This window comes from Strigops habroptila, chromosome 1, assembly GCF_004027225.2.
Source record: "Strigops habroptila isolate Jane chromosome 1, bStrHab1.2.pri, whole genome shotgun sequence".
NCBI lineage: Eukaryota > Metazoa > Chordata > Aves > Psittaciformes > Psittacidae > Strigops > Strigops habroptila.
Window position 1 is genome coordinate 92083426 of NC_044277.2, and position 25005 is coordinate 92108430.

The 25005-nt window shown below is 40.8% G+C and overlaps 1 protein-coding gene across 1 annotated transcript in view; it reads right to left on the minus strand.

Moving 5' to 3' along the window:
* DEK (DEK proto-oncogene) overlaps positions 1 to 16819 on the minus strand; it is a 28236-nt gene extending 11417 nt beyond the window's left edge. The window contains exons 1-10 of the mRNA XM_030481113.1: positions 16533 to 16819; positions 14494 to 14643; positions 12767 to 12868; positions 12183 to 12292; positions 9411 to 9505; positions 6777 to 6897; positions 5484 to 5666; positions 4098 to 4230; positions 1647 to 1795; positions 249 to 317 (exon numbers count right to left, since the gene is read on the minus strand). Of these exons, the coding sequence (XP_030336973.1) occupies positions 249 to 317; positions 1647 to 1795; positions 4098 to 4230; positions 5484 to 5666; positions 6777 to 6897; positions 9411 to 9505; positions 12183 to 12292; positions 12767 to 12868; positions 14494 to 14632 (1101 nt within the window). The 5' untranslated portion in view covers positions 14633 to 14643; positions 16533 to 16819. The remainder of the gene's footprint in view (positions 1 to 248; positions 318 to 1646; positions 1796 to 4097; positions 4231 to 5483; positions 5667 to 6776; positions 6898 to 9410; positions 9506 to 12182; positions 12293 to 12766; positions 12869 to 14493; positions 14644 to 16532) is intronic.
* Positions 16820 to 25005: the final 8186 nt, after the last annotated feature.

Genomic DNA, 25005 nt, shown 5'->3' on the forward strand with positions numbered 1-25005 from the left:
GTCATCAAAAACGATGACAGCTTTAATTTTAGTTCTGCTTACCAAAGAAACGCATAAGAGTAGTAGGGATACAAAATGGAAAAAAAAAATCAAATCAGAACCAGAGCTCAGGTTTACTGGCGCACTAATCGTCCCATACTACATAGGAGGCTATTAAAACTAGTGTAACAGGATGCCATGCCCCTTTCTAAAAGGCTGAAGAAAAAACACCCCAACACAGCACATTTTCTAAATTATAAAGTCTTTACCTCTTTGACTGTTTTTTTAATGAAGTCTTTCCTGTCAGATAAATCATAACTAGGATAGTTTTCATACACCTAAAAAAAAAAGTAACAAAACAAAACACACACAACAAAACAAACCTCAAATTACTTTCATTCAATGTACTGTATTAACAGAAGTTGTCTAAATGAAATTAGGGCAAAAACTGGTGTGGTATTTCTACTATCATGCCTACCAGAACGCCCTCTGTTAATTATGAGAAGTGACAAGCTTATTTCCTGTCTTTATTTTGACCACATAAACATTTAAATACTTTATTTTGTTTTTATGTTTAGTCACTGATGAAACTCATGCTATAATTTTTCACATCAGTAAATTGCAATGCCTAGCTTGCCATATCAGGCAAGTAAGAGTTCTTCAGTCTTTGTCTGACATGCTCTCTAAGCATCAGATACCCCTCCATCAGCGTAGCAAGCCAAAATAAATACCAAATCCCGAGGTTTACTTATTTTTTTGGTGGTAAGTAAAACCTAAAACCCTTTTAGGTGACTAACATAAAAGCAAATGTATCTGAGTGCTATTCTACAATTATTTTTTTGGTTAACTGGGTGGGAGAGGACCAAAGAAACAAGAAACCGATGCCAAGACTGACAACCAATGCAAAATATTTCAGTTCAGTATACCAAATTTCAGACTTCTAGAAGGACTAGAAAAGGACTATGACAAAAAGTTTGTACAGAATGTAAATATATCATTTTCTCATAACTTCTGGTTTAATTTTCTCAAGACAACCTCCTGGAAGTACCAGGAAAACAAGCACACAGTTTAACTGTCTGTAGAAAATGTCAAGGTAACAGTGTTGTCTGTATGTAGTCACTTTTCCCTACTTTTCCCTTTTCCAGCCACACGGACCCTTCCTGGCACCTTCCTGACAATCAATGAACTCTTTGCTGAATACATTCAACTCATTAACTCAGATAAGAACTACTAATTTTTTTGCTGATAGATGAGTTGAATGGACTCAGAAAGAGAACATACAAAGAATGAAAGCAAAGTGAGCAGAAATTTACAGAGAGCAGGATATAGCCCTCCCCTTTTGACAGTAGCAAGCTGCTGCACCCTCTCAACATCTCAAAGACTTTCCCTCTAGTACATAGCAGTTGTTTTGGAGGTAATACTGCTACTTTCCATGTAGCTACCTTTTCTTTGGGGATTTCAATTTTAACGTTGGGTATCAGTGTTGCATCCCTTAAGATTAAAGCTCTCCTTGTTATAGCTGTTAGCAAACAAATAAATCAATGCAAAACTACTTTGTTTCTGAACCATTGTGCAAAGTGCAAGCCTCCACTTCTGAAACGATGACAACAGTCAGTTCACAGACAACCCGTTGCCTAAAATAAGATTGCAAAATCGTGTTTGCTTACCTCCTTGCAAATCTGTTTCATTGTGACCTCCTCCAAGTTTGCATTGGCCAATAAGTTCTTGACAGTTTCTTTAATTTCTTCATCTGTAGGTGGCTTCTTCAGCTTTTTAATTAAGGGTTCATCATCTGAACTATCGTCAGACTCGCTTTCTAAATAGGAAGAATAATTTGAGTTGTAATAAAAGACTTTCAATTTGTCTGCTTGCTGCTTTCTTCCTCCAAAACAGAAGCCATCAGAACTTTCCACAAATATGTGATGCAGATGTTCTCCTTTAAAACAGACATCTTGCCAGACCATCCACTTAAAGACAAAGGTAATGCTATCAGCACTACATTTATTTATGAATCCACACTGCTCTTGATGAACTATCAGTTTACAAATCAGTATGTACTCTAAAAAGTATATAACAGATTAAATCAATTTATCAAGCTACAAAAAGGTTTATCATAACAATTCCAAATTGAGGTATTATGGCCTTAAAAAAAAAAAAAAAAAGAAAAAAAAAGAAAAAAGTACTTATTTGCTTTAAAAAGGAGTTTGGATTCCTCCCTCCCCCCCAGCAGCACTGTGTACAAGGATCTTGTAATTTTGGAATGCTGCATTACTAAACATGCTATCAGAAAAACCATGACAACAAATGAAGGGAATCATAAAGGAAGTTCAGCCAAGAGGCACAGGACACTCCCACAATCTTTTCCAGCCGCAAAAAAATTAGACTGAACAATTCCACTCAGTTCCTGCACTGCCAACAACAACAATAACATTAGAGCAGATGCCAAACAATGTAGATAATGAGCTCACAAAAAGACCTAGTAACATTTTGAATTTTGTACCAAGAACATACACGCAAAACAGAAATACAGGAAGAGTAGAAATTATGAATATATTACACAACTTACATGCAAAACACACACATGACATTTATATACGTGCATGTGTTGATGACAAACTAAAGTGTACACACACACAGTCAGCCACATTAGTACTGCCAGCAGCCAATCTGAAAACAGAGAGTTCAGCACAGGCCAGTTTACTCTGCTGAGAAATAAAGCTATGAAGGAAGTTCAGCGTAATTCTATGCATAAGAGGTTAACCATTCCTTCTCTTAACATGCTGAAAAGCAGAGCAATTAATCTGAACTGACATCTGCTATAGCATGCATAAGCTGATGCTGGCATTAAAAGAAGTATGTTTGCAGCATGAATATATACAACATTAATAACTCATACTACAATTGTGACAGAGGCATGGCTGTTACCTCAGAACACTAGAGAATTTTAGGTGAGAAAGGACCTCTGAAGATCATATGGTTTAAGCCGCTACTCAAAACAGGGCCAATGTGGAACTGGTTGCTCAGGGCCCTGCCAGGCTCAGTTCTGAACATCTCCAACAACAGGAATTCTACAACTGCCCCAGGCCCTGTTTCCATGTGACCAACCTCACGGGGAAGCTTTTCTGCCCCATACCTGTAACTGCAGCTTCTGGTGGCAACTTGTGCCTGGTGCCTCCCATCCTCTCACTGTGCACCTCCAAGCACAGCCTGGCCCTGCCTTCCTCATGCTCTCCATTTGGTAGTTGCAGACTGCACTATGATCCCCTTTTATCCATCTCTTCTCAAGGCTGAACAAGCCCAGCTCCCACAGCTTCTCCCCCTGCATTGTGTGCTCCAGCCCCATGGCCATCTTGGTGACCCTCCACTAGACTTGCTCCAGTATGTCCATGTCTGTCATGCACCCAGGAGCCCAAAGCTGGACTCTGCTCTTGGAGGCAGGCTCACAAGGGCCAAATAGGGGGTAAGAATCACTTCCCTCAAGCTGCTGGCTACACACTTGCTGAAATAGCCCAGAGTGATGTCAGCGTTACCAGAGGGCACATTGCCAAGTTGGGTTCAACTTGCTACCTGCAAGAATCACCTGCCCCCCTCCCCGATCCTTTTCCGCAAAGCTGCTTAGAAAGAAAGCACTGTCCCCACCTGCACTGCTGCAGTCTTTAAACAGATATTAATAAACTCGATATATGGATAGCTTTTATGCATATCAACAGGACATATGTAGAACTGATATTTATGTTAACAAAAACCACAATAAGCTGCTGAACAAAGGACATTCACAGCGGGAATATATACTTCTTGATTGACAAGATTCATGTGAAATCATTAAAGAGGCACCAACAGAAATATGTTAACATTCTTCCAGCAGAAAGGAAAACTAGGATGATATTTTCAGTTTATATGCAAATAAAAAGTACATATATGTACTCAACAGAAGTTACAAAGTATACCCAACACAGACCTTTTTTAATTACTGTTGCAAGGAAAAAAAGCATCAAGTAGCAAGCTAAGGATGCACCAAGTTCTATTTTCTTTCACAATTAGGTGCAAAAGCTTGCGTTTTAACAAGCATGCCAGTTAAGCTATAAGATAACGTATGATGAAAGATTTAAAGCATTTACCTTTTCTAGAACTATTCTGACTTTTTTTAGTAGTGCTGCTATCTGCCTTCTTAACATTCGCACTCTTCACAGCTTTCTTGGTTTTGGAAGTATTCTTTTTAGATCTTTCTCTTTTAGATGCTTTTCTAGGAGGCTACGAAGAAGAAAACCAGAAGATTAAAACTATGGTTTCTATCCAAATGATACATACCTCTTTTCCACAATAGAAATTATGCTTTCTGTCAATACAAACTAAATCAGCGAATTTAATTACTGAGTTTTACTAGCAATTTCTACCCGTATACTACAGGGGGAATATGTCTATTAATAGTATTCCTACATTCTTTTAGATTTCACATTATCCTTGCACATGGACTCTTAAGCTTAAAGTGAGAACTTTCTGATGGTACTAGCAGTTTGAAGAGAGGGAGGGAATGAGCGGCTGTGTGCCTCCGAGTCACCGGGCGGGCTTAAACCACTACAATTGTTTAAAGGAACAGTTGTAATCAAAAGACAGGCAATTGAGGCCAATCTATTCCATGTGCAGGATTCCCACAAGCTGGGGCAGCAATGCTTTGATGCCTACATCCTTCCACCTGTTGTATGTTAAAGGGTGCCATAAACCTAACCTTTTTTTCTTTTTTCTTTTAATGCTGCAATCTTTAAGCTGCAAAAATGCAGCCATTGTCCATTTCACCATTTCCTACATTCAGACTAATCTGACATACTAATGTTCTTGTAATACCTAAGCTTTTATTTTATGCAATTCAACTTCAGTTTCCAAAGACTTCAGTCTGCTCAACTATTGCTGAGCACTTTGGAGATTGCAGGGATCTTTGTGAGGCTGCTTACTATGTTGCTCACTCTATCTTTGTGATCCAAGACACAGAATCTTAAAAAAGACACTGAAACATAAAATCCAGGAGAAATACAGAACCAAAACCAATGCAGCTAGGTAGGTTAGAGATATTTACTGAATTCCAACTTAAGTCATAGGTATCCAATCAAACCCTACACAGAAAAAAAGAGATATAACTAGATATTGGGCATTTTTATGAAACTACAATAAAGTCATCACAGATGATACAAGAAATGCAATCAATTATGTCTGAAATCCTGGCTGCTCCAAAATGATGTAGAGCAAATGGTTTTATGAGGTGCATACATACATTCAAGAATCAGAACCTTTGCCTTTTATCTTACTGATTCTCTAACACACAAAGAAATTATGAAAATTTCTTACAAATTGCAGATGTTTTCTTTTCTTTTAAACTATTCATTCAGTTAAACATCATTTACCCCCCAACTGTGTTCCAAGAATTACCAGTCAGTAACAACCACGTAATGACAAATTGCAGACAAATGTTTTCAGCCCTATGTTGAAAAACAAACAAAAAACCTCATTACCTCATCTTCACTTTCTTTTTCTTCTGAAGAGTCATCCTTTTCTTTCTTTTCATCTTCTTCACTACTGGATTCATCTGACAAGATTTCTGGACACTTGGTGCGTTTTGCTTTTCTTGTGGTTCCAGTGCTACTGCGTTCTTTTTTGCCACCTTTGCTTGGTGTTTTTTTGGACTTTGGCAATGGCTGAGAAACAAGGATGTGTGTAATTCAAGTACGAATATAAAAGTGAATTTTAAAAATATAAATTACTGAAAATCACATGAAAGAACAGTAAACAAATATAGAAGTCTCTAAGTCTTGGTAACAAAACCCAGGCCTATTTTACACACTAAACTTAAGCCATAACATTTTGTAGTATGCAGAAATTCATTGCAGAGAGAGAGTGGAGTAAAATGAAATTTCAGTTCTAAGCTAAGCACCTCTTCCACTCCCCTAACCTAACAAATCTTCAAAGGTTGGGGGTTAGGGAAGGGAAGCAAGAAAAGCAATCTAGCAGGAACCGTTTACCTACCTATGCCCTCCCAACCCATAAAAACACACTTTTTTCTGGTAACAAATTAGCTGACAACTCTCCTGAAGACTTAAAGGCAGGAATTCTGCCGTGTCTTATGCAAAACTGCATTTTGCTGTCACTAAGTACCAGTGTACCTAAGTCAGCATGCAGAATCTCCTGAGCAACAGTCTAACTATTCAAGTATTGCTTTTAGATTATAAACTGAAACCCCAAGATTAAGAGAGTTTCGTAGTCTTGGCAGTTGAGTCTAGTACACAAGCATATACTAGGTAAAGTTTTCCTAGCATTGCAACAAATTTCATCTTGCAATGACGAAATGTGATCACATTCACTTGCCAACTTGTAGCATACTCAGGATAACACCCGACTGCTTATTTTTCTGTCCTTCGATGTTTTATTTCCTTGCTCTAACACCTTTCCTTTCTTTCCTGCTCACATATGTTTATCTCCAACTATTCACCTCTCTATTCACCCACAAAGCAGAAGCTACTTAGAGTTTTTGGGTACAGATATCTGTAATTAGCTTCCTGTGTTGACCACATACACTTACGTGCACTAACAGTGTCTAACAGGTGCACTTACATACAGCATCTAAGCTCTCACCCCATTGTAGATGCCTGTAAGAGCAGAACTACTCTCTTTCAAGAGCTACTGCTACTTCAGTAGGTACAACAGTAACCGCATTGCCACTGGTAACATGCAAACAGTAAGCAATAAAGACAGCTGCACTTTTCATCAAAACAGAGCTGTAAAAGTGAGTGTAGCAACCTGCATCTCACCTTGCCTGAAGATTTTGGGTGCATTAAGAAGTTTAAGATTCTGGTTACGAGCTCACTATTAACACCTGATCTTTCCAAGTCGAGAACTTCACAGATACTTTTCAACATTGCATTTCTAAATCTGGAGAGGGAAAAAAAAAAAAAAAAATATCAGTATCGCGTCCTAAACAATCAGTCAACATTTCACTCCCTGAAGCTGCCATCTGGTTTGTGTCTGCAACTGAACAATAGACATGCATTTATACACTTAACTACATTTCCAGTCTTACCTATACTTAAGCAAAGAACCACCACCCCATTCCATAAAGCAAAATAAAACAAAAATCCCAAATCCACATGTGTGTAAAGTAGGATATATAAAAAAATTTATAAAATCTTAAGGGGGAGGGGGAAAATCTTCTCCAGCATCTCTCCTAACCTGCCACATTGGAAAGGGTCAATCTTGAGACAATAAATCCAGTGGCTGCAGGACTTGAACTCTAAAGGGACTGGGGGGTCAAGGGGGGTGTGTCTCCCTTAATTTTCTCTGGTTCCTTACCCCCTTATGGAAGTACCTTTGATGAAGATACAAGGTTAAGAGAAACTCTGACATTTACCCCACTTCAAGATCCAAAAGGATCAAGGATCTTCAACCAATTGCCCCACTTTGTTATTTGTTCCACTAGTATTGGAAAAAAAAAAAAAATGGAAAAAGGGTCAGATCCTGTGAGGGTATGACATCAGAATAGATTTAATGAGATTTTAAAAACAAAACCAAAAAAACCCCTACTTACTCTACCTGTTAACTCCCTTCAAATGCTTATACTTTCCTCTTCATCCATTTTGTACAATGCTGTCTGAAAAGTGGGTTTTGTTGTCTGACCATTTTTTGCAAGTTTAATAGCTATTTCTGGCAGTCAAATTAACAGGAAACTTATTTTTTGTTATTTAAAAAGTCAGTGCAGCTATTTCATGGTGGCCTACAACTTCCCTAAAGCAGCATTTCATTTCAGACTGTCCCTTTAAACTCATAGGCTTTTAAGGAGGCAGAACAACTTTGTTCTCCTATATTCTGGGACATGGGAAGAGGAAATCTTAACTGGTTTGACGCATCTCCCAGCCTCAGAGTATAGTTCATCCACCATCCTTTCAACAATGAAATAAAATCTTTCAACCATTTTTCTAGACAAGTTTATAAAAAAATTGATCTTAATGTGTGGAGAGCCTTCCTGTTTAGCTTCTGAGCATACACTGAGTACTTGTAAGGTATTCCTGCAGAATCAAAGTCAGTCTCTTGCATTTTGAAAGACAATAATACTATTGAGTTAAAGCGAGTTAACTTGTTAAGAGCTTTTAAAACTGCACAGTGTCAAAGTTTCTGTTTCAGACTTTCAAGACCTTGTATACTGAATTTAGGATTTTATGGTTCTATTGCTGCTTTAACTAAAATTGCTTACAACTTGTGTTACACACGGCATTTATCCTTGCATTTTTTTCATATTTTTAATACTTTGAAGGTACATCTGCAGGTAACAGCAAACAATGTCCTAAGTATTAAAATGCAGTTCAAATGTGGAATAAACAAGCGCACTCTGAATTCTAAGTCAGTAACTTTTACAGCAAGTATTTTTGGAACAGCAGCAGAATTTAACACAGTAACGCAGGCATGCAGGGCTTAATGCAACAACCAGGTTTCAGAATATTTGCTGAAGAGTAACAAAACTTAACTAGCAGTTCCTTCACATTGAAAATACAAAAAAACTAAGTACAAAAGTCTTCTGTGACCTTCTGCAGATAATGGAAAACATTATCCAATAAAACCAGTGGGAAACAGTTAAAATTCCCATCCTGAGACAGAGTTTGTCTTGTAGGTTCACATGCATTTGACAAACCCTAGTCCTAGAAAATTGTGTATCTTGCAATTGCAAAATTTGCAAGAAAATTGCAAAAAGGGAGATTTGCAAATTTTTAATTCTGGAAGCCTTCACACTATCAACAAACTGACACTAAAAAAAGATTTAGAATCAACTGGGTAGAAGTTAGGAGTTCTTTCGTTACTAGGTTTTTTTTGTCACAACTAGGTGCGCAGATATGCAAGGGCATATTTTAAAACCCTTTCAGACCAGTCAAAACCAAGCTGCAGCAGCTTATCCTGTTAATAGAAAAGCAGCTAATGTGGGGAGACAGTAAAAAAAGAAATATTGATAGACTAGTTGCTACAGCAATTCTAGGAATAAGACTGTTTAATACATGATAAGCAGAAATGGCTTTGATTCTGAAGGAGGAAGGTTTTGTGGCACAGAAGGATGCAAGTTTGCAGCATGAATAGGGCACAATGTATTCTCAACACTATGCCTGCCCCAGGGGAAATAATGTTTTCTTCTCACTTGGCAGAAAGATCTGCTAGTTAGCATGTAATAGTTAAAGTCAGGACTGTAGGAACTGTGAATAAAATGTTCACAATTTAGCTCTTTTTAATACATTTCAGATCATCTTTAGAGACCAGTTTGTGTGATAAAAATGAGCCCAGAAAGAGATCATAGAGCTCTAGAAAACAGCCATTCAGTTTAAGATTAAATATAATCTGCAGTAAAATTTTGAAAACACAAAGGAGTGTATAGCATGAGTCAAGATATGATAAGAAGCAATAATTACTTTTTTAACATTTCTTCCTTCTTTTTGTATTGGTCACTTCCTTTTTCAAATGGGAACCCGCTGAACTGACCCACATTCTTCTTTAGGGAAGCAACCTGGAACAGAACACACAGATTACTTTCCAATGCAAGTACTTTCAAAAGATTTCATCCAATTACATGTCAACTTTCCACACAAATCTATCCTAGCTTTTAGCTTTCTGTTGACAAAAAGTTATATCCTTTAAGTGATAACCTACATGCCTTTATTTATGTCATGACAGTCATACTACAACAAATTTACTAGTGTGCTAGCATGCATCTGTACTAGTAGTAGTCAGTTTCTGGTTTCTGTGCTAGCTGTTCAGATTTCCAAAATACAGAGATTAAAAGTACCAAGTTCTTGTGATCTTGGTACTTTAAATAACTTCCTAGGTAAAAATCACCTGCCATTTCAAGCTTGTTCAGAATGTATTCCATGATTATTCACAGGTTTACACAAATACGAAAATGTAGCCTGTTGCATACTTCATACCATGGAATTTGTTACAGAACAGTGAATTTTACTTTCACTATATAATCTGCTAAAGCAGATTTGCTTTCTTGCTTTTCTGAAGTCTTACATCGGACCATGATTATACTTTTGAACCTTTTCTTTGGCGTGATCAATTTTTGCATTCACATACCACCCGGATTACAACTTCTACCATTATACCTGCAGTCTGAAGAGAGTTGAACTTTCATTGCAAAGCCCTCACAATGGGAAAACTGCTCCCATCAAGACATTAAGTTCTTTGTTTTCACTCTCTTTTTACCAAAAAAGAAGTTAAAAAATATCCCCAAATCTTTCATTCTTCTGAGATTTTTAACACTATCAAGAATAATTTGAACTCACTTTCAACAGTTCTACAAATTTTGTTCCTCGTGTTTCTCCATTAGTTTATAATTCTATCAAAGCTAAGCTCCTTTTTCCAAAGAGAATTATCTTTGTCCAGCACCTAGAGAAAATTTGCAGATGGTATTGGTATGGTTTATTAGAAATGTTAATCGTGATCCAAAGCACATACAGAATGTGCATACATGACAACATCTCATCTTTACTATATTAAACAGCATTCTGAGTTCCCAACAATTCCAATTAAATAGAGTTTTGGATGAAATCATACTGATATATTTCCAAGCAAATAAATATATTTTCATATCTTTGGACTCAAACCACTGGGATGCTGCAGCAATCCAGCTGGACTTTCCAACAAGTCTATGAACAAAGGACTAAATGCGGCAGGGCAAAGAAAAGTGTGGGGGGTGTGAGATGGAAATGTAATCAAGTGGCACAGGAGAGAAGGGCAAGAGCTGTATTTCGACAGCAGCTATGTCTAATAAATATGATTTAGGAGTGTCAAGTATCAATTTACATCATTTGCACATAATTATGAAACTGCAAATGGAGGTTTCTATTAGTTGATTAGATTAATTATTACTACTAAATCAATTATTAATAGCAGTTGTTAGTTTCTTCGTGGTGTGCCACAGATCTGCAATCTGAAGTGAGAAAGATAGATTCAGAGGTTATGGTATCCCAGCGTCTCCACCCAAAGATGGTAGGATGGTTTCATGAAGGGTAAATGGATGTGATTTGACAAATTTTATGATAAAGCAGTTAAATCAGAAAGTTACATGGTTCTGCCATGGTATCTTCCCTATGAAACGATTAAATTCTACTGCAGGGCAATCCAAAAGTTTGCAAAACTTTGTACGCACCAATTCTAGACTCTAGTCTAGTTTACTGCCATAATAAACAAATAGTATAATTCACAGAAGTAGGTTTTAGTGAACATATACTGTTCTTTTTCTGAATACTTGAGGCAACAGATCTTTCTTTGCCTTTTAAACAAGCATTGCATTAGCAGCAGTGGTCTGAGGTATTACTAGCATGCATCTATACTAGTAGTCTTCAGTTCTTGGTTTCTGTGCTAGCTGTTCAGGTTTCCAAAATACATAAAGATTAAAAACAAATTCCTATAAATATGATATATGTATTGAAGTAGTAAAATTTAATCTGCTTTAATTTCTCTACATCCCGTTTCCCCTCTATTAGCAAGGAAAATGGGTCATATTTACCCTGAAATTTAAGGCACAATCACTGATATGTAAAGGGCTCCAAGAATGATTTGCTATTGCATTTTCTTTAAGTTTCATCCTTAAATACAAAAGCAAGCATATAATTTTTAACTAATATTTTAATTGTCTTAGCTAAATGTGCCAAAAATCACTATTAAGATTTTACTTATAGTGTAGTTTTACTTTCTACTGGTAGAGGCAAACTAAAGGAGAAAATTACTAAGTCAGTAGCAACGTATTAACATGGTTCAAACATAAAAGAAATAGAAGTACTAAGAAAAAGCTATGTTCAACAAAACAACTACAGGGAGTATTTTGACCATTATCTGCATGTCAGCAGCTAATAGCATGTGAACCATAAAGTATTTCCAGCTCATCCTCATAAGGTAAACCACTCCTCCTCCCATTAAAATAAAATAAAAATTAAGGAATATGCATTCAAGCAGACTTACAATTCAGTACACCCTTCCATACGATGCTTATAGGGAGAGTAGTTTACAGGAGTTAGAAAAATTAAAGGCTTGTTTAACTGGTCCTGCAATATTCATTTTCTAAGTAGTTTGTAATAAATGACACTTATGAAGTAGATCCCCATGTGTGTAAAGAAACTATAATAAAACATTTTCACAATGCATGAGAAATAATAGATATAAGATTGATTTTAAGTTCTTACAGTGCCTGGCCTGTTGTAGAGGAGTTTGTGCAGGTTCCTAAGTTCGTCTGTCTTCTTTTTACTCAGAAAGTATTGTATCCTTTCAATTTCACAGAGTTTTTGTCCTTTTCCTGAAACAATTAAAATCGATTATGCTACTCATCACATTCCTATTTATCTATGTGTTCATAACTTCAAATCTCTACTATTTTGTTAAAAAAGCAAAGAAGTTATTAAGCAGGCCTCTTCCTATCAATTAGGCATCCTGAGAGTCTCTTTATCTTCCTTACTTGATAGTACCTAGACCAGTGTACAAGGACCTGTATTTACTTTTTATTCTAGCTGCTCCTGCCTTCGTTAGTGGTGGCTAGGTACTGAAGATCCTATGCCGGGTAAGTGTAAACATTATCTAACTTCTACAGCTTAAACTGATGTTACAGGATAAAAGGGGGTTTTCATATAATTGTAACAGCCTTACTATTTTGAATTGGATAATGACTCTTAAGTTAGGTCTCACCTACAACAAATTAGTAATTTGATCTTTTAAGAGGTTTCATTACCACATTCCCAACACTCACAATTCTTATGTGAGAGGACAAGCTTACCTGGTGTAACTGTAAAAGGTTCCTTTTGCAACGAAGACACTTGCATGGTCAGTCGGTCAACCTTCTTTTTCTCCCTTTTCCCTTCAACAATTAGACTCTTTTCTGCAAAAGACAGCTTCCTTACACATAGTATTTTTCATTACATGAGCAGATTTGACTGTAGTGACAAGCAATACAACACCGAATTTTTGACATGGCAAACCAAAAATGGATAATGATATAACCAGCTACGAGGACACTTTTAAACCTTTGGCCAATAGGTCAATGGGATTCTATGGATCTCAGTATGTGTGTATATATATGTAACTAGAGGAGTCTCTAGTTCTTAACCACAGTCCTGTACCCAACTTAGCCTACACACAACAGCTCCACTTCAGCTTTCTTGGTGAGAACACTACCACCAGATGGGCAAAAGGAGAATCCAGCATGCCTGCAGACACTTCCTCTTCCCACTACTGGACTGGAGGCCCCACACATATCAGCAGGAAAGGCAGAAACACAAGATCAGTGGGACTGTACTACACCTCATGGGGCTACACAGTGTCACACTCTGCAGGGCACAATACAAGTGTCACAAATACTACAAGAATACTACTCCCAGTAATTCTGACACTGTTTAGCAACGAATACAATGTTTTACGTATATGCTGCACATCACTACTTTAATGAAGCCATGTCAGGAGAAAAACCCAAAGCTTGACCTAAACATTTAATACTAAAATACTTGACCTCAAATCAAACTATTCTTAGCACTAAATATATGGGCTGCCTTGGCTTTAACATCTGAAAGCAGCTTTGAAATCTGTATGAACATAATCAAACCTGGATACATATCTGCTGAAAACAGAGCAAAACATACTTGTGTGTACACAAGAAACAGTTGTTTCTAAAAACCTAATTCTAATTACTCTATTCAAACAGCATATTCTCTTTTCTTTCTACTACCTTTCCTAAAGACAAGCTTGAGCTCTTTTAAGAATCTAAGACCATGAGTGACTTGGTTTTCACTGTGTCATACAGCAGCTCTATTTCCATGGATGCTTTTATTTGCAGAACAGGTGCCTAGAGATTTCAAGATGGAAATTAACATTTTTGCATAGTAGTTCCTTCATGATATCTTGTATTCCTTGACTATCTTATTCAATTACATGCCACAACACAAAACAAGGCTTGCTTGCTCATCTACAATATTGCTATGATTTATATTGTCAAAATTATTCAAATGGAATATCCTCCCTCCAGTATCATTAAATTTTGGTAACCAGTAAATTAATCCGTAGTAGTTAAGCAAAGACATCTGTATTGTTTCCAAAGCTATGGCACAGATTTTTGAAGTGTCTCTCTTTTGCAAACATGAATCACTTCGGAATGTTACTGGCAAGAAAGAATTTTTTTTTGGATATGCATTTTTATACACATAATTTCATAAAGGACGCTACCTATTCCAAGCATCTAGAAGTTTATACAACAACCACCACCAAGCCCAAAATCCTAGCATAGGAACCCAGGATGCTGACAATTCTTTCAATCTTTCCTGAAGAACAAGAGCATTGCTGTTTCTAGTGTCACCTGTTATAGTCTACTGGGAAGTGATTTATGACCCATGAAATCGATATACCATGAATCTCCTAAACCATAATTGTACAATTAGCTGAAATTACAAGAGAATGCATTCAGTAAGCTTGGCATTTTTTAAAGGACAACTTATTCAGTGGAAAAACAAGTACCCTTTTCTTCCTCCTCCTCCTCCTCCTCTTCCTCTTCTTCTTCATCACTTTCCTCAGCTTTGTTTTCAGTTTCAGGTTGTTTCTCATCTACTTTTTCAGACGACATTGTATCTTCTTTTGATGAAGCAACAGAAGACATGGTGTACAGTTCTATAAAAACAAGTCAGGGAAACCACCATCAATACAGCATTACGGATGATAAATACAGGAAACTTACTTTTTAAGAACATCTTCTATGGTCTAAGTGATGTCACAGTGCTCGTACCGCGATTGTTCACATTCTTTAAGACATTACAGCATTCTGCATACACATAATAAAAAAGGTTTTCAAGAAGTAGTTGCCATCCATTCTGCAACTACGCTGGTTAAGGACAGTTTAAAAGGTTATAAATTCTTCCTGCACACAAGCCTTTGTGAAGCATTCGGAAACACCCACTCTTAGCAGCAGATGCTGTTATCTATTGAGAACTGTAATGTTTTAAGGTATTTTAGTGCATCGTATTATAAACTGAGTAGTTATTTCTGATCATGGTTAACTATGCATACCAGTTTCCTAATAAGTTGAACAAGCTACATATTTAGATGAGAAATGAGAACAGAAGGATAAAAAAAAAGTTATGAGCAATTTGGAAAAAAATAACACTGCTTTCAGAATTCAGAGAGCTGAGACATCTCAGGGTCTGAAAATGCTTTCTGGCTTTAATCTGTAGATCTACAACAAAAAAGAATAAATGCTTCATAGTCAGCATGTTTAAGAGGAGTCTTTTCTTAGCATCTGAAGTGGCTTAAATGTTAACTTAAAAATTTAAATATCTCACTTTGGCAAGTACCATTTCCCTACTGACAGAGAATGACTATCTAAGAAAGCAAGATAACCATATCTGTTAATGTAAAATAAAATAATCTAGCTTTCAGAATCTTTCACTGTTTACAGATCTGAAACAAAATATAGCACCAGTTGTATAAGCCCTTGTGGAAAACGTATCACGTGGTTAAACACTTTGTTTTTCCAAGATTATAAAGCCAATATTATCTGTAAGAGGTTAAACTGAATGAACAATGAAATCAACTGCTTACATGCAGTATTAGCAGATGCCAGAGAACAGCAACACTCCAAATGACAGAAAATGAGAGTTATATTACCAATAGGGAGGGGAAAAAGAAAGTTTACTATTCTTTGCTAAATCACTGGGGGGGGGGGAAGAATGAAATCTCTTTCAGGGTATTACTACCAGTATTTAATTTGACACGGAAAAGTAACCCGACTTTTTCATTATATGACTCTGCATTTTAATTGTCTGCACAAGTGGAAAAGCAAGTGAAGAACTACAAGTTGTCTTTCCTTACCCTTTCAACGAGGGCAGAAGGGGAATAGGAAAATTAAGTGGCTTTTTAGCGTTTCCAGCAACCAGGTCCGCGAGGACGACTTGCTTAGTGAAAAAGTGATCCACCTTTAGGAAGACTTGGGGACATTTTCGGCCGGAGAGGGTATCTCGCAATCCGCCCCAAGGATAATCGTGCACAAGAGCACCTCCCACCCTCATCCAGCACTTTTCAGACATGGGCTCGCCACCTGTGCCCTTCCCTAGCCGGAGGCCGGAGAAAGCGACCACGACGGACAGCGCCGGAAGGAGCCGGCCGCCAAGGAATAGGGCGGCAAGGCAGTGGTGAGCGCCACCCCTCTCCCCGCACCAGCAGGCAGCGAGACCGCTCCGCCCCGCTCCCGCCGTCGGGCCGGACACAGCGCGCAGGAAACAACTCAGGCGGAAAACGCAGCCTGCCGCCCTTACGAAGCCTGGGAGGAAGGCGGCCCCCTTGGCGCCGCGGGGCCGGTGACAAGCGCCGCCGGCGCACAGCGTGTTCCCCGGCGGGACAGAAGTCCAGCGGCGCAGCGGCCCCGTTTCTTTTCCCCTCGTCACCCCGCCTCCCTGGCCGCTCCGCCCGGCTCAGCCCAGCCCGGCCCGGCCGCGGCGAGGTGGCAGGGGGACAGGTGGGAGTGCGTCCTCGGGCGCCGTTATGGCCTTGGCGGCGGGACCCACCTCAGCTCGAGCCCCAGGTCCTGTCTCTTTCCTCACGCGCGGCTGCGGCAGCAACGGCGGCTGGAGGCGACAGTTACCGGAGGGCGGGGGCAGGGGGCGGGGCCGGGCGCCGCGGCGCACAGCGACACACACACGCGTCCCGCCGCCGGTCGCTCGCTCGGTCTGTCGGTCGCTCGGTCACTCTCCTTCTCCCCCTCCCGGAATCAACAAGGTTTTCAAAATGGCGGGTTCTCGAACGGGGAGAAGGAAGCGGGAAGGCGGCGGCCAATCAGCGCCCGCAGACCGGACGGCGCGGGGAGGGGCCGGGTGCGCGCGCAGGGAGGGCGGTTGCGGGGTGGCGGGTGGGTGTGTGGATGTGCGCGACGTGCGCCCGCCCGCCCGGGTGACGTCAGGCCGCGCGCGGGGGCGCCAGGCACCGCGCTCCTCCGCGAGGGCTGTTGGCTGCGCCGAGGCGAGGAGGGTCGGATCGGGTTAAATTAGTGTTTCACTGTATAATTGATATCAAATGAAATTAGCGTTTCACTGAATGTAGAGACTTGTACATAGGCGGGGCTACAACCGTTCTTAAACTAGAGTTCTACTGTGTATAGAGGATGTAGAGATAAGGAAGGCGTGCAACAAGAGAACCGGGTGTCTTCTCTCAAACCAATACACGCCTTCTTTCTGTTGATAAGAAAAAGGCAAACGGTTATGAAGGAAAACAACTCGAGGGACCTCTAAGGATCATAAATTAGACCGAACGAGAACATATAGTTAATTAGGAAGACTAAACACATTCCAATGTTCTTCAGTAACGGAGTTCCATAAAAGGGTACAATGAGTGGGGGTATTTCTTCCCAAACGACCACCACGACCCCGAGAGACCACTCCTCAAAATTCACCTGCGCCGCGGCCTTATCTACCTAGATCAAAGTATGCGATGAGTAACGAGAATTGGGTGGGCACTTTGCCCCGCCGCCGTTCCCATCCCCCGGCGCTAGGCGCCGGCTCAAAGCGCCTCTTCCCTCCCGTGCAGTCCTGCCTCCTGCGCTGCGGGCGGGAAGGGCTCGGCGGCCCCGCTTTACTGTAATGGCCGCGTCTGCCCCTGGCTGCGGGTGCTGGAGAAGCGTAGGGCGGCGGCCGCGGTGCTGACAGGCTGAGGGGTCGCGGCCAACGGAAGAAAACGGCTGTTGAAGCAGGAGCTGGGGCTGAAGAGTGAGGTCTCCTCCTCAGCTGTGTGAAATGCGACAGGTCACAGGTGGCCTTCGCAAGCGCAGAGGCGCGGTCCTGCTCCCTGTGCTGCAACCTGCCACAGCTTGAGACCTGGTCTTCAAACCAAAGAGGAGGCCTGGCTGGGCTTGGCATGCCTTCAGCAGGAGTCAGGAGTACTCAGAAAGTAGGTTGGAGAAGTAAGTAGCCGGAACTAGTCTCCTAGAGCATCCAGAGGAGGCCGCGAAGGTGATCAGAGGGCTGGAGCACCTCTCCTGTGGAGACAGGCTGGGAGAGCTGGGCTTGTTCAGCCTGGAGAAGAGAAAGCTTAGGGAAGACCTTACAGCAGCATTCTCCAGTACCTAAAGGGGGCCTACAAAAAATCTGGAGAGGCGCTTTTTATAAGGGCATGTAGTGACAGGACAAGGAGGAATGGCTTTAGGCTGAAAGAGGGTAGATTTAGATTAGATATAAGGAAGAAGTTCTTTCCTGTGAGGGTGGTGAGACACTAGCACGGGCTGCCCAGAGAAGCTGTGGCTGCCCCATCCCCGGCAGTGTTCAAGGCCAGGCTGGACGGGGCTTGGAGCAACCTGGTCTAGTGGAAGGTGTCCCTGCCCATGGCAGGGAGTTGGAACTAGATGATCTTTAAGGTCCCTTCTGACCCAAACCATTCTGTGATGCTGTGAACTAGCCAGTGCTGATGACTGACTGGAAGCTACATTGTACTGCCAGCAGTTTGTTGGTTAGTGCGAGTAGCTGTAAATAGGTGGCTGTTAGTACGTGAGGGACCAGGTAAAGGGGAAAGGAGAGGAAGTGAGGAAAATGTCACCCACACCAATGCGAGTTGTTAATCTTAGACATGTGTAAAGCACAGTCACAGCGGATTGGTAATAAGACTAGGAAATATGCGTAACACAAATACTACGAAATAATAGAATCTGGAATAGGAAAATACTTCAGAAATATTACAGTACATATATAGTGTTCATAAGGAAAGTCTGGGGAGTGTAAATTAATCATGTCCCAATTTAGGCAACAGAGATGCAGATTCCCTTTTCTAGAAGTTTTTAAAGCTGGTGCAATCACAGATGGTTTTGGTCTTTAAAGGGAAAATGTAAATTATTTACCAACAATACATAATTAGACAAGCCTGAAGTTAACATACAATAAGGAGGCAAAAATATCTCATCATTAAGCCAGGGGCTACACAAATGGCTCAAGACAGATGTTTGAAGACAACAGACTACTTCCTGTAAGATGAATAGGTTTGGATTAGTTCAGATCGTGACAGAAGCATCCAAAGGCTGTGCTTCAGGTTGTGATGAGAAATGAGACTGTTACTTCATCAAGAGGGACGTGTTTGCCCAATGGAGGTGATTCACCCAAGTAATCTACCTATGTTAATGTTCTACACATAGCACATTAGAGCTGCATCTTGAGGAGAAATAGAAGATAATGGCTTCGTTGATCCTTTTAGTGAAGATATACCACTGCAGTAGCAGGCAGACCACTAAGCATGGACTGAAGCCAGTATTTTAGGAATCGATATACTCAGTGCAGGTAAATCGCATTTTGTCTCAGGTTTCTTCTGGCAGAACTTCAACAGTTATGATAACTAACTTTTCTTGATTCTATTTTTTGAAACATTTTCTGCCCTTCATAGTATCTTTTTGATTTCTAAATTTATGCAATAGTTTCAGTATGCAACAGTTTTGTTGTTGCATCCCTCAGACAAGATTGAGACAATATGGATTAAAAAGACTTTTAGAAGAAAACCTGCAAAGCTAGAATTTGGGAGAAGAAGGGGCAAATTTGCAAAAACTTCAGATAAATGTTAAAAGGAAATTGCTAATTCAATAAAAGAGATCAAAACTGGTTTATCTTCTCATTTTTACTACGAGTAAGAATGCTCATTCTCAATAAACTGCTTTGGGAAGCTTCACCGTATCAACTTTTATATCGCTACCTTTTCTCTGCCCAACCTGATGAAATTAACATAATGATACAGCTGACAGTTGAAAGGCCAGAATGAGATAATTATATTGGTATAAAATGCTAGCGTTATCTAAGGTGTTTAGACAGTGTAGTGAAAAGTACTAAACATGACTTTAAAACCTTGTTCTGGAAGAAGGCTAAATTGGAAAGGGGTAAGTGATTCCAAGAGGTTCTAAGAGTTAATGCACAAGCTGCTTACTATAGCCTGCTCTTCTTACTCCATCACAGAGAGGCTGCTCTTCTACTGCTATAGTCCCAATGTTAAGCACACTCTCTCTAGCCATCTCTAGTTTTGACAGCTAGCTCCACTGGCAAACACCAGTTCCGTAAAACATAGCTATCCCAGAGATAACCTCGGGCTCACTTTTAGATATCAAAGGGTATGTTTCTTAGGTATTGTAACTCAGTAGAATTAAAAGCTGAATAATGGTTTGAAGGCTCTGTAAAGAGCTGCTGGTGTTTTTGAAGATAAATTTCAAGCTTGTGTTGTATGCTGGAGCGTACGGGGCAGTGCAATTTCAAACACGGTTACCAGCCTCTCTTGATGAATATCAGAGCAGCTTGTATCAGGAAGCAATGCTTACTAGTTTTCAGTGTAGAACATACAGCAGTTTTTGAGGAGCTTTTGGGAATGGAAGTGTAGGCTTCATAGAGTACACAAAGTCTGCCAGGATTGTGTTTATTTTGTTTCCAAAGTGTCTGGTTATTGCAGCGTCCTGCCATCAACACAGAAACCAGGAGATCTGCTGTGGGCAAAGTTACAGAAGAGATTTCCTGTCATTTGCAGAGAAAGTACCCTGCATCAAAGTAAGTACTCGGTAGCTCTTGTTAGGAATTACATTCACAGAGTAAAAATACCACAGCAGCAAATTAAGGGATGCAACTTTTTAATAATGCAGGTACTGATGCTTTGTGTTCTTATGTGAGTTATATAAATATATGTACACCCTTCAGCTTCTCTGTAACAGTCATGTGACTACATATTTCCTGCAAATGTCAAAGTGGCTTGTCAATGCTGAGAAGAGTCCTCTGTAAATGCCAAGAACAATCTTCATTAATGTTAAAAGCATTATATGGCTTTTGAATCAAAGGGTTATATAATTGCTACTGAAAGCAGGACTCTAAATATGAATAGATAATTGAGCTAAGTAACATAATTTACAAGGCAAACTTCTGAAAACTGAGCAATATGTAGTTAACTTATGGTGTGATTAATAACATGAGGAGTATCTCCCAGTGTTCACTGCGTGTTTGTGCCAGATTCTTTACATTTGTTGACTGCTAAATCCTTTTTAAATTCTTCATTGTGAGAGTGGTGAGACACTGGACCAGGTTGCCCAGAGAAGTTGTGGCTGTCCCATCCTGGAAGTGTTCAAGGCCTGGTTGGAGGTGGCTTTGAGCAGCCTGGTCTAGTGGAAGGTGTCCCTGCCCATGGCATGGGGTTTGGAACTACGTGATCTTTTAAGGTCCCTTCCAACACAAACCATTCTATGATGATTCTATGATAAGAATATCTGATTTGCAGAGTGTTTCCTAAGGGTGTCCTGCTCACTTCTGACACCATGCCTTCCCCTTTCCATTCCCCACCAAAGTGTGTCAGGATTAGCAAGCTGTTGTGTCATCCACAGGTCTTAAACTTTTCTTACCCTTAGGAAGCTGAAAGAGTTGTCCTTGTAAATGCAAATTCTCACAAATATGGAGTAGCTGCTGTGACTTGATCTAAGCAGTTTCACTATATTTTGTAAATCTCTCTATGGGCCATGTGTCTGGTTAAGTTTATGCAAAATTCAACAAAGTTGTAAAGTAATAAGAAACATCAGAGATAGACAATCGAAACCAAGTAACATTTTCTGTCTGCGTATGAAGGACAAGGCTGTACTCTGTCAGATTGAGCTCCACATTGAGATTTGTTAACTGTCCAGTTACCAAGACAATGGCTCTGCAAACTCTGCCATGTCACTCTGTGACTCTGAGGTTAAGGGTGGCAGGAGAGCTTTCACCACAGCGTCTCATGCACGGCTCTCTGGGCAATAACTGTTAGCAGAACGGGTTTCTTAGTGAAGTTCCACAAGGACAAGCTCTGGCCCACAGTGAATGCTTGCTCCAATACTGGCCTCCTGCTACTTCGGGGAGAGTTTTGCAATGAATAGCGTGCCTACGTGCCAGTGAACTGTGTACATGCCTTGTAACTCACACTTTGGAAAAAGAAACTCTGTCAATTCATTTGTACTTTAAGGTTTGAGTCTGTAAATTTCTACTTGACAGTTCTATTACAGGGTTTGGTACAGTTGGTAATTTACAATAAATGGAAAACATTTCCAGGGGTATTACTACTTTGTGCTAAGACAAGTTTTCACTTGGCTCTTCATCAAAAGTTGGGCTACAGAGTGAAACTGGTGGTTTTCCACACGCATTGCCTGTCGTTAGTGCCAACCTCTGTTTAAAAAACCACCACACCAAAACCCCAGAAATAAGAAAAAGGAAAACTTGTAGCTTTCTAATAATTTAAGGTGATCTTGGTAATGATTTGTCGACATGACATGACATAATTTGGCATTTTCCAGAAGACAAGAGAGGTTTTTTTCCCAGTGAGGTCTCCCCGCGCCCTGCCGCCCGGTAGCAGCGGCACTCGCCCGGCACCGAGCCCTTCCGCCGCCGCGCTGGGGAAAGGCAACATGAATTTGCCCTTTGTCCGAGGCGCCGCCAGCGCCGCCTGCAGTTCCCCGCCCGGGCGCGCCGCCGACAGCGGCCTCAGCGGCCGGGGCACCCCCGCCCCCGGCTCGGCCCGGGGCCGCCGGTTACCTCCGGTTACCTCCGTCCGCAGCGGCGGGGCGGGCGTGCCGGGAGCACTGGCCCCAGCGCCCCGCTCGCCGGCAGCCGCCTCCGCTAGAGGCAGATGCGTGAGGGAAAGAGGGGGGAGAGCGAGGAAAGGCGGACCGGGGTTCAGAGCAGCTCCCCTGGCCGCCCGCCTGCCCGTCCGTCCGCGACTGGCCGCCGTCGCTGTCCCCCCCGCGCCGCCCCTGAAGAGAGCCGCCGCCTGGCCGGGGGCAAAGGTAGGGAACAGCGGCAGGGGTGGTGGAGGCTGTCCCGGCTGTCCCGCGCTCGCGTCCCGAGCGGCCGCCGGTCGCCCCGGCAGCGGGAGGCGACGCGGTCTGTGCCGGCGGCGGTGCGCTACCGGCGCTGTCGCCTCCTGTTTGTTTCCCCGGCCGGCCCGGTTTGACCCACGGCACTGACGGGCACCTGCAGCAGCGAGGGAGTGAGCTGAGCCTGCTGCCCTCCCTGCCCGAAGGCGGGCAGGCTTCAGCACCCCCACCTTTCAGGTGCACAGACGGTGATTGACGGCTGGGGCATGTGTGTTAATTGCGTTGTCCTCTGCAAAAGGGGTGAACTTTCCTCACCTTTAGGAATTGCGTGCGATTCCTTTCGAGTCTGGGAGTTTGTGAATGTAGGTTTGCTCTGAGTATTCACAGTCCGTAGTTGAAACAATTACATATATAGAAAAAGAAATCCCAACTAAATTTGTTTAAAGGTTTATACATCTGCTTGCTATATTCAAGATACTTTAAAATTCTAGGGCCTGCCACGTGAACTCTGTATGAATCGTGTCTTATTTTAAAATGAATGGAATTTCACACTGAAAATATTCATGGCATATTAAAGCAATATCCATGGTCTGGCATAGACTAACAAAATCCAGAACGTTCAGCATGAAAGCAAAGCATTTATCCTCATTTCACCTCTGTGTACTGGTTTTCTAGGCATTTCTTCTCACAAATTATGTAGTTACTCATTGTTTGACCCTTCCAGGGCTTTAGGTTTAGTGAAGTGAGTTAATGCCAGGTGGCCAAGTTCTGTTCTCAATTACTTCAGACTTTACACCATGGTAACTGTATTTCAGAGCTGTTACTCTAGTTTTACCTGACTGTAACTCGGTGCTAAATATGTTCAATAGCTTCTGTCATATTTTGTGACTTTTGTCAGCTCAAGCCAGGCTTTTAATACAGGATTTGTATGTAAATTGGATAATGCACAATTTAACTGATTCTTCTTTTTAATAGCGCTTGCAGAATTGGAAATATAGATGTAACACATGTTTTTAGTAGAGGCAAGAAACCACAAAGCTGTTTTGTGTGCCCAAAAGCTATAACCATTCAGTTCAATGACCTTTTTAGTGGAAATTCTGGTATGACAGAGCTAAAAGCTTTAGGGAAACTATTTTATGTGAACACACATAAATAGCCTTGCAAAGTCAAGATGAGAAGGACTTTTAAAGTTAAAAAAAGTATTAAAGAATTCCAGTAATGATATTCTGAAATAGAGGCAACTTAAATATAGGAAGCTCCTATTTTCCTTTCTGGTGGCTGGACCTCAGAGGCTTCAGAGATTTCTGCATCTAGCTTCCTCTTAGTGTGAGGAGGGTTCCACCACAGTCTTGGACCCCAAGGAGAGTTACAGGGGGCCCATGGAGAGCTGAAGGGATTTGGCATGGAATAGAAGATTTACTGTTGTGTAAGCGAGGTTCTTGGTTTGATCTAGCTCTGTGTTAATGTATCTGTAGGGGGCACTTAGGTAAAGTTTTTTTGCAGTGTAAGAACCTAGAAGGACATATTTTAAATTCTCACAGTCTGTAAAGGGAAAATGCCCCCCCCCCCTTTTCTTTTGTTATACAGAAAATTTTTATCTAAGTATGAGTGAATAGAAATGGATAGGCAAAAACTCGCTTAAATATTGTCAATACTTTAAAGTGGAAACATTTTATAATGCTTATTTGAAGTATCACTTTTGATAGCAGGATCCTTATCTTGGAGAAAACATGGCTAAAGGCCATTTTTGAATGCGAGACTCAACTGTCATATAAGGTGAAAAATTAAGGTAAATATTTGGCAGTCTCTGCTGAGCTGCAGCCTAATCTAAATGTTATACAAGGGTAAAAAGTCTGTAATTGTGAGTTCTGTCTCTACATTTCTTCACCACATTGCTTTTGCATTTATCATTTTCCCTTCATCATTTTTCATGCCTAGAAAACTATGAAAAATGATAAATGCAAAAGGAATGTGGTGAAGAAATGTAGAGCTATTTTCCATAAATTTCATTGATGTCTCTCATTTAAAGTTTGGAGTATGAGAGATTTGCACTGACGTGAATGCATTACATAATTCCAAGAGGTATCCATATGCAATAATGATTAAGAAAAAGCATACGAGGGAGAGTACATTGAGACTGAGAGGACTGAATCACTCACCTCTTCTTCCAATGGATGTATCTGGTTGAAGACGCCCATCTTTTTGAA